This window comes from Nycticebus coucang, chromosome 20, assembly GCF_027406575.1.
Source record: "Nycticebus coucang isolate mNycCou1 chromosome 20, mNycCou1.pri, whole genome shotgun sequence".
Taxonomy (NCBI): Eukaryota; Metazoa; Chordata; class Mammalia; order Primates; family Lorisidae; genus Nycticebus; species Nycticebus coucang.
Window position 1 is genome coordinate 9,494,481 of NC_069799.1, and position 13,189 is coordinate 9,507,669.

The 13,189-nt window shown below is 36.0% G+C and overlaps 1 protein-coding gene across 1 annotated transcript in view; it reads left to right on the forward strand.

Moving 5' to 3' along the window:
- The window catches only part of PIK3CA (phosphatidylinositol-4,5-bisphosphate 3-kinase catalytic subunit alpha), a 98,339-nt gene that overhangs the window by 51,461 nt on the left and 33,689 nt on the right, over positions 1-13,189 (forward strand). The window contains exons 2-6 of the mRNA XM_053572854.1: positions 6,671-7,098; positions 7,764-7,973; positions 9,142-9,392; positions 11,039-11,284; positions 12,334-12,419. Of these exons, the coding sequence (XP_053428829.1) occupies positions 6,747-7,098; positions 7,764-7,973; positions 9,142-9,392; positions 11,039-11,284; positions 12,334-12,419 (1,145 nt within the window). The 5' untranslated portion in view covers positions 6,671-6,746. The remainder of the gene's footprint in view (positions 1-6,670; positions 7,099-7,763; positions 7,974-9,141; positions 9,393-11,038; positions 11,285-12,333; positions 12,420-13,189) is intronic.

The following is a 13,189-nucleotide window of genomic DNA, read 5'->3' on the forward strand; positions in this document are numbered from 1 at the left end:
GAAAGAAAAAATCTCTCTTTATCAAAGCATCTTTCCCATGTTTTATACTCCTAAGGTAACATAGCAGAGACTCTCAGATCGCCATCTGGTCTTTTGGCCTTTAGTTTATGAACTTTTGTGAAATGGTGCTCATGTTGATGCTAACTAAGGGTAACAGGAGAAGGTACTACTATAATCAGGGAGGCTTACCTCAGCTGAGAAGTGACCACTGACTGGTGGAAAACAGGGGACTAGGGAGCATTCAACAACCCAGGGTTGTTGGTTTTAGGGTCAAAAACACATTCTTTATCCCCGCACCCACATACTAAATTTCTCTATAATCCTGAAGCGCTTTGCATGTTTCAGTGTAGCAGAGTAATTGTCACTTACAGTGAGGACTGTAACTCATCAAAAAAAGAGTTAATTGTGAATCATATATGTAATCTTCTAAGAAAACAGGACTGCCCTAATTGAAGTAACTTATCAGTTAGACATATAGAAAATTAGGATAAGCAAAAACAGTTTATTTCCTGCAAGTACTGAATAGTCATGATTAGTTGGGATATATATGAATATTTAATCCTGGAATTCTGAACTCATAACCCCAATAGAGTGGTTTCTTGACCCTTAAACTGTTTTTGTTGTTGTTGTTGTTTTTTAATGCATTTTTATTTTTTGTCTGGGGCTGGGTTTAAACCTGCCACCTCTGGCATATGGGGCTAGCGCCCTACTCCTTTGAGCCACAGGCACCACCCCATTTTGTTTTTAGTAAATACATTTTTAATTCTGTGACCTAACACCTCCAAATTGCAGCAGTTAGTATTCCAAAAATTAGTTTGAGTGGTTTATCCCCCTTTATTACTTACCAAATAAGCTATTTTTCTTTATAAATGGAAGCACATGTATTTAAATCTGATAATTCTATCTTCTTCATAAATATTTATGTTTTTCTACAACCTAAAGGTTATATACTCTGATTTCTTTCTTTTCTTTTTCTTTTTTTATTTGAGACAGAGTCTCACTCTCTCACGCAGTGTAGAGTGCTATGGCCATTGTAGCTCACAGCAACCTCAAATTTTTGGGTTCAAGCAATCTTGCCTTAGTCTCCTCAGTAGCTGGGACTACAGGTGCCCACCACAACACCCAACTGATTTTTCTATTTTTAGTAGAGACAGGGTCTCTCTCTTGCTCATGCTGGTCTCAAACTCCTGAGGTCCAGCAATCTGCCTGCCTCAGCCTCCCAGAATGTTAGGATTACAGGCAAGAGACACCATACCCAGCCTTATTCTGATTTCCTAATGTTAGGGATTTTTCTCTAAACTCTGAGAATTGAGAACATATTGGATTTTTTTTTTTGCAGTTTTTGGCCGGGACTGGGTTTGAAGCTGCCACCTCCAGCATATGGGGCCGGTGCCCTACTCCTTTGAGCCACAGGCACCGCCCCAGAACATGTAGTTTTTATACGTTAATATTCATTTGATTATGTCCTGTATTTGAAAAGCGATTTTTAAAAAAAATTTGAGACAATTTTAAAAATCGTGCAAAATGTATAATTTTTTAGCTCAAAATCTTTCAAGGACTCCTTTTTACTAACCTTGTGTGACATAAAATTCAAACTCTCTAACATGGTTTTATTATCTTACCCCCTGCCTACTTTCCCTCCATGTTACATATCCCACCTGTTCCTATGCACTTTGGACTCAAATAATAAAAAACAGTTCAAACTGGCTATATTCTTTAGGTCTGTGACTTTGAATATCGCACTCTTGTGGTAATCTAGAACACCCTTCTCATCAGCTTTCCCACATCATTCTCTCTGAAATTCCTACTAATCTGTAATATTCTACTAACACTTTACCTCCCTGAAAACTTCCTTAACTTCCTCTGGCTTTTCCATAGTTCATATTCTGTCTTGTAACAATTAACATATTGTTAAAGTTGTTCCCCCAATGAACTGAGTCCCTCCACAAAAGAAGGGAAGCATCTTATTTACCTTCATTTTCATACCATGTTTAGCCTGGAGCCTGACATTAAGTAGGTGCTTTTTCAGAAAGAGGGGGAAGGAGTGGTCATGAGAGCTGACAAAGGATTCCTCCCCCTCTAAACTGTAGATAACTGTATCATTTAGGTAGGATTCTGGGGAATCTGGGGAACTGGGAGCAGCTGGAAAGCATCAGCATCTGCACCATTCAGTGTTATTCTGGGCTGGGTGTGAGCCTTGTGCTATCCAGGCTGGCTCCCAGCATTAGCACTTGAGACTGGCCCAGCTTTATGAACGCCTTATTGACTTGCCTCCTCAGTAAAAGAAGAAGAAACTCCTTTTTCTTATCCACATCTCGTGCCAGCCCTACATAATTCCTACTAGTCCAAAAAGATAATGCTGGAAATAATTCACAAGTTTATTAATAACCATTTAACATTTATTCAGTGCTTACCGTAGGCTGACCTCTTTGCTTATATATTTTTGATGAATTATCCTCATTGAATCTTCTAAGCAATCCACTGAAGTAGATGCTGTAATCCCAATTTAACATATGGGGGCAGAAAATGAGGTTCAGTGAGATTAAGTAAACTGCCCAAGGCCATACGACTATGAGTATTAACTGACGGAGCTCAAATTTGAATGTAGTGTAAATGTAGAGCTCACTCTCTCATTCACCTCCAGTGAATATTGTCTAACCATAACTGAAGCCCAAACAGCAGCATGGTCATAGTGAGGGCTTAAAAATCATCTAGACCTGGATTCAAAATTTCATTTACTGGTGGCAAATAAAACCTCACTTCTCTGACCTCAGTTTCCTCATGTGTAAAATAGTAATACCCACCCCAAACAAGTTACTGCACCCTCTACGTACATGGTACATACTAAATAGTAAATGTTTGCTCCATTTACTTCTTCTGTACGTCTCTTTATGGGAGCACTGGGGTAATGGTGTACCTGGCATGAGAAGGCAAATAACCTCCAGACAAAGTCATCGTCCTCTGTCTTCTGCCTGGTACTACCATAATGTCCACCATTGCTGTCCAGAATCTCCAAGTGTTTTATGGCTGTGATCACATTCATTCTCTTAATGAGAAGAAATGAGGAATAAAACCAATTATCTTCTACTAGACTTCTTTCTTGGTAATATTTAGGGAACATAAGAGACTCTGTAGGTTATTTATTATATAAAATAGCTGCCCCAGTGGTCCCATAACAGCACTATCCAACAAAGAAAGTCATAAACACAGCTGCTATTTTGCTGTGGCTTGTGGTTTTGGTTTTGTTTTCATTTGAACTTTTCTATGCAGGCAGATTATCATTTAAAAGTAGTCCTTTGGCATTTTTCCCTTGCATTCTTCAAATTTTTTGTGTGTATTTTAAAAAGTTTAATTTAAGTCACTTCTATAAGTGTGTGCACAGATTGATCCATTTGATCTTTTTACTAACCAAAGAATTTTTTTCAAGTATATAAAATAGGATAATTATATTTTAATTCTGTAATTTCAGTTATCTCTTTGATAAATTTAAAAGAAAATATTTTCAACTCTCAGAAAATAATTTTCTAAAGGTGGTGACTTTACATCTTTTGTATTGACCTAGACAGAGTTGGAGAACATCCTCTTTAGTAACCTATCACAAGAATGGAAAAATGAAAACATATTTTCTTTCTTCTTTTTTTTTATTGTTGGGGATTCATTGAGGGTACAATAAGCCAGGTTACACTGATTGCAATTGTTAGGTAAAGTCCCTCTTGCAGTCATGTCTTGCCCCCATAAAGTGTGACACACACCAAGGCCCCTCCCTCCGTCCCTCTTTCTGCTCCCCCCCATAACCTTAATTGTCATTAATTGTCCTCATATCAAAATTGAGTACATAGGATTCATGCTTCTCCATTCTTGTGATGCTTTACTAAAAATTATGTCTTCCACTTCCATCCAGGTTAATACGAAAGATGTAAAGTCTCCATTTGAAAACATATTTTTTATATATGTTCATTGATACATGAACTAATATGAAGCCAATAGACAAACTAATACAGGCCCACACAAGAGGAAAACTTAATTTAATTCAAGTTGGGGGGAGGCAGAGAAGGGAAGAGGCTGGGGGATTGGTGTGATCTTCCCTAATGGGCACAATGTAAGGGTATATGGCACACCTCCTGGGTGAGGGGTATAGCTGCAACAGGGTCCTTACCTAACAAAAGCAAACATCGTAACCTAATAATTTGTACCCTCATATTAATCTGAAATGTTTTTAGAGTGCTGTATCCATAATAAAAAAAAAAAAAAGAAAGAAAAGGATTTTCTTACATTCTACATTGTCTTCCAGTTCATCTCTGTATTTCTAGAGGAAAAAGGAAGGCTACAAATTTCTGCTGTTCCTACTTCTCCTCTCCTTCATGGGGTATAACTCTTAAGCATACCATAATCATTGTTTATAGCTTAGAATTGGTAAAGCAGGGGTGGCGCCTGTGGCTCAGTGAGTAGGGCGCTGGCCCCATATACCAAGGGTGGCGGGTTCGAACCCAGCCGTGACCAAACTGCAACAAAAAATAGCCAGGTGTTATAGTGGGCGCCTATAGTCCCGGCTAGTCGGGAGGCTGAGGCAAGAGAATCGCCTAAGCCCAAGAGTTGGCGGGGTTGCTGTGATGTTACGGCACCCTACTGAGGGCGACAAAGTAAAACTGTGTCTCTAAAAAAAAAAGAATTGGTATAGCAGAAAGGTCTGATCAAGTTAGGCACTATTATTCTCTTTAGGTCACACTGACTGTGAGGTGGCAGATGACCTACGGGGCAAACATTGATGCAAGGAGACTATTTAGGCCTTTGCAGTGGTCCATGCAAGAAATAGTGGTGGCCTGACCCAAAATGCTGAGAGTGGCAATGAAGGAATATGACAGGATGAGGGCAGAACAACAAAATTTGTTGAAGGGTTACATGTTGACAGGTGTGAGATAAGAAGAGGAGTTAGGGATGCCAGGTTTCTGGATTAGATGTGTCCCGCTCCTCACTTCCTTCTCTTTTTGTTTGTTTGATTCCTACTTATCTTTAAAGGATTTAGTTTATATGTTACACTTACCTTCTGTGAGAAATCTTCCCACCCCAACCTGATAAGAGTAATCACATAATAGGTTTTCTGGTCCTATGTGATTCCTTTCTCTAGCTTAACTTTCTTTTTTATTTGGTATCTCTTACTTTACCTTTTGTTTTACTCGTATAGTTAGCTTACTGAATAAAAGAAAATGTAAACACAAACAATAAGACATAAATGTTTGTTCCATGAGTTTTGATATTATCTTCCAAAAGAACACCCAAGATTGTTAAGTCTAGAAAATTAAGGGCCTTCAAGTCATAATAGCACTTAATAGTTTTTAAAATATGACAAGTTCGTAACATAAGTGGTTGGGACATCGTACTGACAAAGAGCGTCATGGATCCTATTTGTATGTAGATCATTTTGATCAGAAGTATTAGAACTGAGTTATTTGAGAAAGTGAATTGGTCATTGCAAATTCATCATACTTCAAGGAAAATATATATTGATGATACTTTATATATATACCTAATATACCTATTCACTATATACCTAAATCATACTTTCAGAACAGAATGGTCTAAAATACCATGTAGACAAGAATCAATACCCCAAAATTACAAAAATTGTTTTAAGAAAACAAGACTAAGCCACATAATTTCTCATTATTGCAAGTTGGTGGTAGAGGGTATAAAAGGAAAAGGATTTGACTTCCGTAAGCTTTATCTTTCAAATAAGGGCAGAGGATCCTATGATCTTATGATTGTTTCTGGCCCAAATTCTTTTGTTTCATAAGTTAGAAGAGAATGATAAAGATGATATGTGATGGGAATTTGGGGTTGAATTACAACTTTTCATTCTTCCCAGGTCTGTCTTAATGAGAATTGACTTAGGTAACCCAGTCAAATATAATGTTTTTAAAATGATTTTATTAAATTTATTTAAATACAAGTGGTCTTTCTAATCTCTGCTAAAATCAATTCTTTATAGCCTTAGAACAACAGTCTCAATTAAAATATTTAAGGTGAATTATTACTACCATACTTTGCCATGTAAAATGTGCTCCCACCCACATTTTTGGCCCAAACTTTTAGGAAAACACCCCTCCACAAAGTGGCCTGCTCTTGGCTAGGAGAGATACTTCTTGGGAGGGTAAATGTTACCCTGGTAAATGTGTGACCACTCTGTGAAGGCTGCACCTTCCCTCTTCTCCTCTCTCTCCCGGGAGCCCTTCCCCTGGGGCCTGCACTGGGCTCCCAGGCCTCTCTGAGGCTCCCAGCCTCAGCCCTCACCCTACTTGGTTGCAGCCTGCCTCACCAGCCAGCCCCATCATTCATCACTCCCTTCCCTGAGGCTGCTCAGGTCTGCTACCACAGGATTCTAGATTCTCCTGGACTGGAACCACATGTGCCCTGCAGGCCCGGGCCAAAGAGCTGCAGTGGCCCCAGAGACTCAACTGGGCTCCCCTGCTCCTGAACTATACCACCCACGTATAAAGTATAATGCACATCTTTATTTTTCCCTTAAAAATGTGTATATATTATACATGGCAAAATATAGTACTTATCCTATCAATTCAAACTACAAAAAATGAAGTTTTACATTTGGCAATGCCATGATGATATTCTTCATTGCTATTTCTCTTTTAACAGACGTTTCCTTTCTTTGGTTTAGGTTTCTGCTTTGGGATAGACAGACATCTAATTCCTTAAAGTAGTTTTATATGTAAAACTTGTGAAGGATCAGAACAATGCCTCCACGACCATCATCGGGTGAACTGTGGGGCATCCACTTGATGCCCCCAAGAATCCTAGTGGAATGTTTACTACCAAATGGAATGATAGTGACTTTAGAATGCCTCCGTGAGGCTACATTAATAACTATAAAGCATGAACTATTTAAAGAAGCAAGAAAATACCCTCTCCATCAACTTCTTCAAGATGAATCTTCTTACATTTTCGTAAGTGTTACCCAAGAAGCAGAAAGGGAAGAATTTTTTGATGAAACAAGACGACTTTGTGACCTTCGGCTTTTTCAACCTTTTTTAAAAGTAATTGAACCAGTAGGCAACCGTGAAGAAAAGATCCTCAATCGAGAAATTGGTATGATGTAACTTTCAGCTAACTGGCATTGTCATTCTAAAATGCAACTAACTCTGAAGCTTAACTATCGTCTTTTCACCAAAATATTTCTGTCTGAACCAGTACCTTTGTAATCTTAAATAAATTCTTTTCTAAATAAAAATTATTATAAATCTGAAATATTTTTGACTATTGAACTATAAAACTTTTTAACACATTGCTATTCCATAAAGTTTTCTGTAAGAAATACCATTTGTGAAATAGTTGTTATATCCCATTTTGTTTGTTTTATTCTTTTAAAACTAATTGATATGAATGTTTGCCGCCTTTACTCTAAACTGCTGATTATCTTTTATATATTAAAAGTATTTGAGACTTAGTAAGCTCCTAATATACAGTAGAAACTGTAAGTTGACCACCCAAGGGGCAGTAACAAACTGGTCAATATACAGAGGTGGTCAACATAAGGAATGAGGCCCCTATGTCCAGTCTATGCAGATTTGGTCAGCTGGAGCAGGTGGTCAACCCTGGAGGTTTTACTGTATATGTAGTCATCAAAAAAAAAATTTTAACCTAGAGAAACTTTTATTCTATTGTGATCTTCCACATCTGCACACTTCCCTGTTTATAAGAAACATGTTCATATTGTGTGTTTAATAGAATATTCTTTATATAATTTTTAAAAGGTTTTGCTATTGGCATGCCAGTGTGTGAATTTGATATGGTTAAAGATCCAGAAGTACAAGACTTCCGAAGAAATATTCTGAATGTTTGTAAAGAAGCTGTGGATCTTAGAGATCTCAATTCACCTCATAGTAGAGCAATGTATGTGTATCCCCCCAATGTAGAATCTTCACCAGAACTGCCAAAGCACATATATAATAAATTAGATAAAGGTAAGAAAATTATTAGTCTCCTATTATTAGTCTACTAAATTGTTAGTAATGACTAACACTTAGAGCTGATTGTCTTTTTACAAGTAAAACAAGTATAAATAGAAACACTATAAAGTTTAGGGAAAACTTTACACATTTTTGTTGTCATATCAGATATATGTAGCAAAATAGAAAACATAAACAATTTTCTTAAATGTTAAATACAGTAAGTGATCATAATGATTGTAATATATAGATAGAATTTTGACTTTTACGCCATATCGATTTCTAGAATTAAGAAACACACGTGAAAATATATAAACTATATTGTTTTAGAAATAAATATTATCAGATAAATGTCTATTTTTGTGATAAGGTGAAATTTTCAATTTGAAGAAGAATGAGTCTCGTACACTATTAAAATATAAAATTCTGTTAGAATGATTTAAGACATTAGTATTACTGTTTCACCCATATTTATCAAAGTTGTTTAGTAGAACATAAGATCTTTATTCAAAATTCTTCTCTACTGTAGCATACTTTTTTAAGGAAATGGTCTTTGTTTTCCCCAACATTTCTAATGAAATTTTTCTAACCTAGAGAACAATTGAAAGAATTGTACTAAGAACACCCACACCCCCTTAACAGAGTTTTGATCTTTCCATTTTCTCCTTTTTTTTTCTGTCCTCTGACTTAATCTTAAAAGGATAAAAACTAGAAGATTCGTTTCTTCTCCCTACTCGTTTTTCTACCTTTCCTCTCAACTTCCTTAACATTCTAATTCAGCATCGTTAAGCCTCCATTGATTCTTTCTTAACTTCCCATAGTTACCAATAATATTTCCACTTTAGGCAGTCTTGGGACCTTTGATACCATCATGAGTTGCTTTTTTGCAATTGAAGTATGTCATGCAGATTAGAATGGAAAGTAGTGTAATCACACATACTTGTGACCCACTAGCAACAGTTTTACGTGTTTGTCATAAAGCATGAGAGCTGGCCATGGTCTGGCCACCTTGCTGTATATGAAGTCTTACTATATGTTACCTGATATTTCCCTAGACTTAATTAGGCTAATTATAAATCATTTCTAATTATGGTTAGAATAATGATAGTGTATAGTTTTTAAAAATTTACCTCTTGAAGAAAGAGATACACTGATGGCATTTCGTGTTGTTTTCCTCTTGTAGGGCAAATAATAGTGGTGATTTGGGTAATAGTTTCTCCAAATAATGACAAACAGAAGTATACTCTGAAAATCAACCATGACTGTGTGCCAGAACAAGTAATTGCTGAAGCAATCAGAAAAAAAACTCGAAGTATGTTGCTATCCTCTGAACAACTAAAACTCTGTGTTTTAGAATATCAGGGCAAGTATATTTTAAAAGTGTGTGGATGTGATGAGTACTTCCTAGAAAAATATCCGCTAAGTCAGTATAAGGTGAGTACAAGTTTCAAGAATATTAATTTACATTTAAAAAGTAATCATACTGAAGACTAGTATCTGTATTTTTAGGACATGATTTTTGAAAATTGATTAATAGTATAAGTAGCATTTTTTTTTTTTTTTTTTTTTTTTGTAGAGACAGAGTCCCACTGTACCGCCCTCGGGCAGAGTGCCGTGGCGTCACACGGCTCACAGCAACCTCTTAACTCCTGGGCTTACGTGATTCTCCTGCCCCAGCCTCCCGAGGAGCTGGGACCACAGACGCCCGGCTATTTTTTTGTTGCAGTTTGGCCGGGGCTGGGTTTGAACCCACCACCCTCGGCACATGGGGCCGGCGCCCCACTCACTGAGCCACAGGCGCCGCCCATAAGTAGCATTTTTAAGTTTATTTTTAATTATTATTTAAGTTATTTGAGAGGCTGAAAATTTTGGCAGTTATACTAACTGGGGCATTTTATGATTTTTATCACCAAGCAATGGCATTAAAATGGAATTAAAATAGACATTTCCGAAAATCCATGATCAACTGTTAAGATGTACTATTTGTACTTCTCTGCTTTATTTTTCTATTCATTAAATATCTACAAAAAGCAACTATGGCCTGGGTATGGTAGTTCATGCTTGTAATCCTAACCCTTCCAAAGGCCAAGGTGGGAGGATCACTTGAGGCCAGGAATTCTTTACTGGCCTGAGCAATATAGTGAGACCCCATATCTATAAAAAATACAAAAATTAGCCAGGTAGGGTGTTACACACTTGCTTCCCAGTTACTCAGGAGGCTACAGTAGTAGGACTGCTTGAGCCCAGCAGTTTTGAGATCACAGTGAACTATGATGACATCACTGCACTCTAGTCTGGGCAACAAGAAAGTGAGACCTTGTCTCCAAAATAAAAAAAAAAGAAAGAAACTGTTTATATAATTTACGATATATGGTCCTGGCTTTCAGGTTACTTATTGTCTAGTGGGTTTTAGGGGTAGGAAAATAAGTTATAGAATACTTAAACAGTACCATTTGTATTAAAAATCTCTATCCTAAAGACCATTTCAAATTTCAGACCAATGGATTTTAATTTTTTGTAAATACTGCATCTCCATAATTTTATCAGTCTCCTCTATTGTGGTTTGTTTTGTTTTTAAACAAAATTAATGTTTCTCAGGAAATGTTTGGACAGAAGAACATGTTATCAGTAACTCTTGGATGGGACATCAGTGTCTTAATTTCTTCAGTGACAGAGGCTTACTAGTGATACTACTTTTCTCTTATCAAGTGCAGTGTTTCCATAATGAATATCCTCTGATCCTTGCTTTTAATTTCTTTTTCTTTCTTTTTTTCTTTTTTTTTCCATTTAAGAGTGGAACCTATAGTGTTAAAAGCTAACTTTATTTTTGTCTTTTGTACACTTTATGTTCACATGCACTTGGATTATCCTGTACTATAACCTAACTCCCAAGAGTTTAAATATTTTAAATATTTAAATATTTTAAATGTTATGACAACTGCTAATAAACATGGTCTATAATGTTTGATTTTTTTTATCACCTTTGCAGATTAATGTGTAAATTCCCATAATACTCTTACATGTTGTTTTTAAAATGAAAAGCCTTATAGGAAATGGCTTCTCCCCTTAATATCTTACAGTATATAAGAAGCTGTATAATGCTTGGGAGGATGCCCAATTTGATGCTGATGGCTAAAGAAAGCCTTTACTCTCAACTGCCAATGGACTGTTTTACAATGCCATCTTATTCCAGACGTATTTCCACAGCTACACCATATATGAATGGAGAAACATCTACAAAGTCTCTTTGGGTTATAAATAGTGCACTCAGAATAAAAATTCTTTGTGCAACCTACGTGAATGTAAATATTCGAGACATTGATAAGGTAAAACCAAATGCCAGTACTTATTGTTTTATATATATATTATTTTATATAAACCTTTTTATTGATCTATACTATGTACAATAATCTGTTGGCCTGTATTATGTTTTTCAGATGGCTAGAAAGGTACCCAAATCTCAGTAAATAAAAACACATAATAAATTCCATTTGAGCTTCCATCTACATCAGCTATTACACAGCTCACAGTCCTTTGTCAACAACTCTGATATTCATAATTCTAGCTCTTAAAACCAAAAGTTTGGCTAAGAATAGCAGCACATGCCTGTAACCCCTACACTTTGGAAGGCCAAGGCAAAAGCAAAAGCGTCATTTGAGGCCAGGAGTTCAAGACCAGCCTGAGCAACATAGCAAGACTCTGTCTCTACAAATAAATTTTAAAATTAGCCAGGCATAGTGGTACATGTCTGTGGTCCTCGTTACTCAGGAGGCGGAGGCAAAAGGATTGTTTGAGCCCAGGAGTTAAAGGTTATAGTGAGCTAAATTCATAACACTGCATTCCACTCCAGCCTGGGAGAGAGAGTATTAGAGTGTAACTTTGCCTCTTAAAAAACAAAAAAGGAAAAAAAGTTTTACAGAATTCATTTGAAAGAATGAAACCTGACCCAATCTAAAGGGAGGCTTTTTATAATCTTTATTAATCCCACTTAATGTAAATATTCACATGTCTTACTATAGAAATACTAGTGTCATTATGGGAAATATTTTAAGTAACATTTAGTATAGGTACCAATTTATCTTTCTAAAATATGAAAAACTCTGAATGACATACCTGGCTTAAAGGTATTGTGTGACTACGTTAAATTTTTAATAGTCTAATGACCCCATCATTATTAATGGATAAAGGCAGCAACAAATTTTGGGATAAAGAATTTAAATCAGTATTAACTTATTATATATATGTTTAAAAAAGAACAAAAAAGCTATATCTGAATAAAAATGTTATTTGATATTTGGTTCTGTCTAGTATGTGTGCATGTGTATATATAAGAATGTATATATTTGTATATGCATACTTTTTTTTTTTTTTTTAGATCTATGTTCGAACAGGTATTTACCATGGAGGAGAACCCTTATGTGACAATGTGAATACTCAAAGAGTTCCTTGTTCCAATCCCAGGTAAGGCGGTATGTGAACATCTATTGCCAAAGATCATATTAGTGTTTAGCAATGTGATCAAAAAAAACAGTGTATTTTGTGTCAGTTTTATACAAGTTATATAAATTAACTAGACATTTACATACGTATCTGTCAAATGAGTATCAATCACAGGATCACATTCTTGACTATTTCTAAAATTTTATCAGATGTTTTTTTTAATTCTCTCTTCCCATTGTATCAAGGAGAGAACAGAATACAGTTGCAGTTTTGCGCTGCTGAATCCCCACATTAGGTCAGAAATCTAGCATTTTCTTCTTTTCCTATCCATCATCATTTATGTGAAGGAGAAATAAGAGTTGGCAAAGAACTTCATGGCCAAACTACTCTATGGCAATTTCCTTCAAATCACTCCCAAGAATAGATTGATGGTATTTAAATAGGGGATCTTTAAAAACAAATCAATTTCTTAGGGGGTGGTGGGGGTTGCTGAGAACATTTTTAATTACTGCTTCCTAGATATAATGAAGAAATAAAAGGTGATATAATCCAATAGCTTGCCAACCTGCTATTTTCTTGTCCTTCTTGGGAATCATTTTGGAATAAGAGTCTACTCCTATAGACTGAATATATATTATCAGTAATATTTTGAGAGAATTTAAGTTAGTATTAAAAATTGAAAATGGGCTCACAACTAGTGAATCTTCCAGAAGTAAGTCTCATAACAAATTTAGACAGACTTCTGGGAGACTCAGGAAAAAATCCTAGTCTTAAATTCAGTTGCTAAAGGT